The 6,341-nt window shown below is 33.1% G+C and overlaps 2 protein-coding genes across 4 annotated transcripts; both read left to right on the top strand.

Annotated features, from left to right (window-relative positions):
* Nucleotides 1-226: 226 nt before the first annotated feature.
* LOC120579400 (uncharacterized) lies at nt 227-5,387 on the top strand. 3 transcript variants are annotated; one of them, XM_039831465.1, is made up of 3 exons: nt 227-650; nt 1,428-3,059; nt 3,380-3,527. In XM_039831465.1, exons 2-3 carry the CDS (start codon nt 2,561-2,563, stop codon nt 3,385-3,387), a joined length of 507 nt encoding a protein of 168 aa, XP_039687399.1. In that variant the 5' UTR covers nt 227-650; nt 1,428-2,560; the 3' UTR covers nt 3,388-3,527. The 3 variants fall into 3 exon arrangements, with proteins under 3 accessions (XP_039687399.1, XP_039687400.1, XP_039687398.1); XM_039831466.1 differs by lacking the exons at nt 227-650; nt 3,380-3,527 and adding exons at nt 1,182-1,320; nt 4,739-5,387; XM_039831464.1 differs by lacking the exon at nt 227-650 and adding an exon at nt 1,182-1,320.
* Nucleotides 2,078-2,509, top strand: LOC120579472 (uncharacterized). Its single transcript, XM_039831845.1, has one exon. It carries the CDS (start codon nt 2,078-2,080, stop codon nt 2,507-2,509), a length of 432 nt encoding a protein of 143 aa, XP_039687779.1.
* Nucleotides 5,388-6,341: the final 954 nt, after the last annotated feature.

Here is a 6,341-nt window from a genome sequence, read left to right as displayed (position 1 = left end):
AATAAAAAGGAAAATATGGTCGATGATCACGTTGACATATCATTTCTTGCTACACTCTACACAAATGACTAGTCGACGAAATTTGTGATATTTGTAACCATGGAAGGTGTTCTATCAATAAGGATATAACTACCGCCATGATTCGATATCATTCAATTTTTTTTATATTTTGGATGAAGTATTACTAAAGTGTTGCATCATGGGATCATTTAGTGGCCATGTTAGGAAGTTTATTATCAGTCCGAGAGTCGTTTTCAATTTTTTTAATTAAAAATACACAATTGATTTTACATGTGTTGGAGAATGTTAGAATTTCTTCTAATATTTTGTGGGTTGCAATCAATTATTCGTTTTGGTTTAATAAAAGTGGACTGATGTTATGATCTATTTGATGATGCTTAGGCTCTAATAAAAGTGATCAATATATAATGTGATTTGGGCACTTAATATGATTTGTGTAGAAATAAATTGTAGGTCCAAACACTAGGATCCATGATGGGTGGTAACTAGGATTGCACAATAATAAATAGAAAGGCTAGGTTCCATTTTCCATCACTCTGATGTTTCTGCTCATCAGTGGTTTACCACATCGAGAACTGGAGCACCGTGAAAGGCAAAGGAAGACTCATCCATGACATTGCTACCAACAAGTAAGTATGTTCTATCTCGTATAATATTCAATATCTTCTCACATGTGGTATCAAAGCCAATATTATATGATTTAGAACCCTGTTTATCACTTGTTTTGAATTCTTATTTGATTTTATTCGAAATTCTATCTATACCAACAACGAAAAATAACGATTTTTATCTCGTTGGATTTGTATAATCATAATTTTATACTTTTCCATATGATTAAATGATTTTATATATAAAAATACTACAATACGATTAATTTATGCATTATTATTTTTTAAAGTTCCCCTTTCAATCATCAAAAGTAATAAGGTTAACTACCAAAATATTAAATTGTAATGATTAGCAAGTTTTTTATTTTATGCCTTTATTAAGTGTGGTAAATGAATAATATTACACATTCATCTTCTTAAGAGACACTTAATAATAATTCTAAATTTAGGGAGAGACTTTTAAAAGTTCTTAAGAGGTAAAAATAATTATATTTTTCTCAACACAGCGTGAGGTTTATACCCTATAAAGTAATCAATTAAATTGTATTTGTTGAATGTAAAGATTATACACTATAAAGTGATCAAATAAATTATATTTGTTGTATGTATAGAGACAAAGATATGACTCATATGTTTGTGTATGCTATAATTTTATTTATCTTCCTATTTTTTCTTGCAAATAATGTTAAGGGTAATGTTTTTTTCCATCCTTTTAAAATTTCATTCTTTAGTTTGTAGTTCATATATAATCTTTATTTCATTTTTATAACATTTGTTTATTATATTCTTTCACTGCAGGATATGTTGTTTGTATAACTAATAATGATTGCCCACCAAGAACTCGGCTTATATTGTATAAGTGCCGTAATCGCAAATGTGTATCATATAGTATTATATAAAGAAGGTCATAATAAAGTAAAGGCTCCTAGTTTACTTGATACACAAGTTAACTAGTTTAGCTTACTTAAGCATGTTCATTTTAGCTTGTAATTAGGCTAATTGTAATATGCATATTGCCTACAAATACTTCTTGTACACTCATTTACATCTATGAGAAACACTCATTTACATCTATGAGAAATGAGATTCATTTCATTATTTGCTTCCCATAACATGGTATCGGAGCTTTTTTCTCTCATTTCCATGGTGGAAGTTTATTACAAAAGTTAAGATCCTTTTCTTCACCTTCTTCGTTTTTTGCTGAAAACTTCACATTTCTCCATTGATTCCTCACGAATTTCTTCTTCCTTTGTGAATCTCTTGTTGTTCTTGCGTTTTGCAGCAAGTTTTTCTTCTCTTCTTCGTCATTTGCTTCTTTGTTCATCATGCCTCGTCAGAATCAACCTGGCACTGAATAATTTTTTTACGTGCAATCAATTGAAGGACCGAATTAAGTTATTGTCACTTAACTCTTGGATGGTTCTAACTACCTCGCATGGAGTCGTTCCATGATTCTCGCTTTTGGTGCGAAGAACAAATTGAAGTTTGTCGATGGATCCATGGAACTTCCAGATGAGGAAGATTTCAATCGCAGTGCCTGGGAACATTGCAATCACCTAATTCAGTCATGGATTATCAATTCAGTTACTCCTCAAATTGAACAAACTCTGGTTTTCCATGAAAACACCATTGATGCTTGGTTAGATCTAAAAGAACGTTTTTCCAAGGTAGATCACATTCGTATTGCTACGCTTCGTTCTAAGATCAACAATTTGAAGCAAGGTTCTAAGTTAGTTTTGGATTACTTTACTGAAATGAAAACTCTTTGGGAAGAGTTGAATTCACACCGTCCAATGCCACCTTGCACTTATCCTCATCCCTGTTGTTGTGCAGCTATGAGAGAGGCACATAATTGCAGACTTAAAGATCAAGTAATCTAGTTTTTGACTAGTTTGAATGATCAATTCAAAGTTATCAAAACTCAAGTACTGATGATTGATCCACTTCCTTCTATCAACAAAGTATATTTTGTGGTTATCCAAGAGGAAAGTAACAATCATTCACTTTCTTCCTCCATTGGTGAACCTTCATCCATTATCAATGTTGTTGATTCACGCAAGCCACAAGGAAGAGGAAGAGGATACTTTAGTGGATCCAAGCCTCCTAGACATTGTTCATTTTGTGGAAAGAACAATCACACTATTGAATATTGTGATCAAAAGCATGGACATCCAAATCCAAACTTTCATAAGCATAATTCTTCTGTGAATGCCTTAAGTAGCTTTGAAGAAATTGAGGCTCAATCAAGAAGTTGCAATGATGCTTCTTCATCCTCTAGTTCTAATATTTCTCAAGAGAAGTATGATCGAATTCTTAGCCTGTTACAACAAGTGAATTTGCTTCATGCTTCATCTGTAGCTTCACCTCAAACTAGTGTCAATCATGTTCATACTTCCCCTGCTTCTAATTCTATCTCCACTATACAATCAGGTATATCTTCTTCCATATTTACTTGTTCCATATCTTCAAAATCTGATATATGATTGTTAGATTCTGGTGCAAATGAACAGATTGTTTCTTCTTCAAATTGGTTCAACTCCTTTCACAAAATTTCACCTAAACCTATCAATTTACCTAATGGTTCATCTATTTTAGCTGAATATGTTGGCACCATACACTTTACACCTCATTTTTACCTTGACAATGTTCTATATTCACCTTCATTCAACTTCAACTTAATTTCCATTTCTAAACTATGTGATTCTTTACAATGCTTTGTCACCTTTCATGACAACAAGTGTTTGTTACAGGATCTTGACTCCCATAAGATGATTGGTTTGGGTGAACAGTTTGAAGGTCTCTATAGACTTGTTTTAGATTTTTCTGCTTTTCCTTTACACAATAATTCTTTTATTTATCATGTTTCCACCAATAAAAACATGACCATTCCTTCTTCTACTTTATGGCACTTTAAGTTATGGCATGTTTCTCATAAGAGACTCTCTCATATGTCCAAACTTTATCCTTCATTATCTTTTGATCATCAAGCCACTTGTGATATATGCCATTTTGTTAGACAAAAGAAGTTACCTTTTACAAATAGTTTGTATGTTGCTTGTAGCAAGTTTGAACTATTGCATTTTTATATTTGGGGCCCTTTGTCCATTACTTTTGTCCATAATCATAGATATTTTCTCACTATACTTGATGATTATAGTATATTTGTCTGGATTGTTTTACTTAAAAATAAGTCTAAAGTTTCACAACATGTTAAAAACTTCATCACTCTTATAGAAAACCAATATCATATTACTCCTAAAATTGTCAGAAGTGATAATGGTCCTGAGTTTTTGCTCAATTCATTTTATGCTTCTAAGGGTATTTTTCATCATAAGTCTTGTGTTGAGACCCCTCAACAACATGTTAGGGTTAAGAGAAAGTACCAACATATCCTTAATGTAGGCAGAGCCCTTCTATATCAATCTAAACTTCCTGCATCTTATTGGTCTTATGCTCTCCTACATGCCACTTTTATCATCAACAGGGTTACTTCCCCTACACTTCATAACAAATCACCTTACAAACTTCTTCATGATAAATTTCCTGACATTGATTCATTTAAAGTTTTTGGTTCCTTGTGCTTCTCCACTTCCCTTCATTCCCATATAACCAAACTAGCTGCTAGAGCCAGAAAGTTTGTGTTTCTAGGATACTTCATTGGTTTCAAAGGTTTTGTTTTGTTAGATATCCACACTATAGAAATTCATATCTCTACACATGTCAGTTTTCATGAGCATATACCGCCTTATCCTCCATCCTCATCATCAATTACTACTGATTAGAATTATTTTCCTTCTGATGCTTGTTCAACAAGCAACCCTACTATTCTTCCTTCACCTCCATTTCCACCTCCTTTTATCGATACTGACTCACCTCCTATTGATATTAATCACTCCCCTTCACCCACCACATCACCTATTGATCCACCTCCATTGAGAAGGTCGTCCAGGAATACTAACCCACCTACACACTTACAAGATTGTGTTTGTAATTTCACTATTGCTTCTGCTTCTCTTTCTTCTGATGTCTAATATCCTATTCATTATTACATTTCTTTTACCAATTTGTCACCTTCTCATTTTGCTTATTCTTTGTCTCTTGACTCCCAGACTGAGCCCACTACATATGCTGAGGCAAGCAAATTCAGTTGTTGGAATCAGGTTATGCAAGCTTAGATCATTGCTCTTGAAAATACTGGGACATGGAAACTAGTTGATTTAATACCAAATGTCAAGCCTATTGGTTGTAAATGGATTTTCAAAATCAAATATCATGCAGAAGGCTCAGTAGAGAGATACAAAGCTAGATTGGTTGCCAAAGGTTATAATCAAATTGAAGGATTGGATTACTTTGATACTTACTCTCAAGTTGCCAAATTTACAACTGTCAGAACTGTTATTGCTTTGGAATCCATCAATCATTGGCACATTCATCAGCTGGATGTTAATAATGAATTTTTAGATGGAGATTTGCAGGAAGATGTTTACATGATTGTTCCTCAAGGTATCACTACTTGCAAACCAAATCAGGTTTGCAAACTAGTAAAATCACTGTATGGATTGAAACAAGCAAGTAGAAAGTGGTATGAGAAGCTCACCTCTCTACTTCTACATCACAACTATACACAGTCTATCAGTGATCATTCCTTATTCACCAAAAAGACTGCTACTTCTTTCACATCATTACTTGTTTATGTAGATGATGTGATAATTGCTGGTGATTTATTATCTTGGTTAATTGAAGTATTTTCTTGGTTTAGAGGTTTCTGATTCTTCTCAAGGCATATCTCTATGTCAGAGAAAATATTGCATTGATTTACTTATAGATACTGATGTAGTATCAAAAGTAAGTATTTTTGTTATCGTCTCCACAAGGACTTCTGTGATACTCTAGGCTATAGTTTGATTGGTTGTTTGTTTAAAACGATGGAAACTAAATTGCGAAGATAAAAACAGAGAGTAATAAGGCGTAAAAACGTTGGAATTAGAGTTCCTTGGTTAAGCGTCAAACATAACATAATAATCACATATATGGATTCTAGCGTTTTACCGATATTATCACGTATCGTTCAACAAGACTATTCGTGTCCAAATAATCTTGTGAAATCAATTGTATTGTTCAATCGTTGATTCCCCTAACTATTAAACAATCCATTGTTTTGATAGATGAATATTCTAAACATAGATTCAAAATTACTTTTCAATAACAATTAAATCAAAGATAGGAAATGAATTGCAAGAATAACTTCAATATCATGTAAATTGCTAGAATCATATATTGAAAGATCAAAAGTTTACATTATCAACTTAATCAAGTACCTCTAATCCCAACAAAGGAGATTTTGTTCATCACTGTCATGAGAACATTACAAAAGTGGAAAGAAATTTGAAGATCCATGCCAAGAACTTGATTTCTCCAAGAATCTTGACGAATCCACACTCAAACATCCTTTCTCTATGAAAACATAAGAATTTCACCCTATTCTCCCTCTATAAATGTAAAAAGATCATGTCTGAAATGAATGAAATGGGTTTTTATACTTTATGCACAATTTGACATTCTGGCCCAGCAGGACATTTGTCGCCACGACGACATCAACTTTCTTTGCCAGTGGGTTTCTGCCACATCATCACTTAACCCAAACCGCCTTTTCTTGCCAGGCAGAACATTTTTCGCGACAACGACATTTAGGCACAAAGAAATAGGTTATGT

This window comes from Medicago truncatula, chromosome 3 (assembly GCF_003473485.1).
Source record: "Medicago truncatula cultivar Jemalong A17 chromosome 3, MtrunA17r5.0-ANR, whole genome shotgun sequence".
Classification (NCBI taxonomy): Eukaryota; Viridiplantae; Streptophyta; class Magnoliopsida; order Fabales; family Fabaceae; genus Medicago; species Medicago truncatula.
Note: the sequence above shows the minus strand (reverse complement) of the source record. Positions and strands in the feature narration are given on the sequence as shown.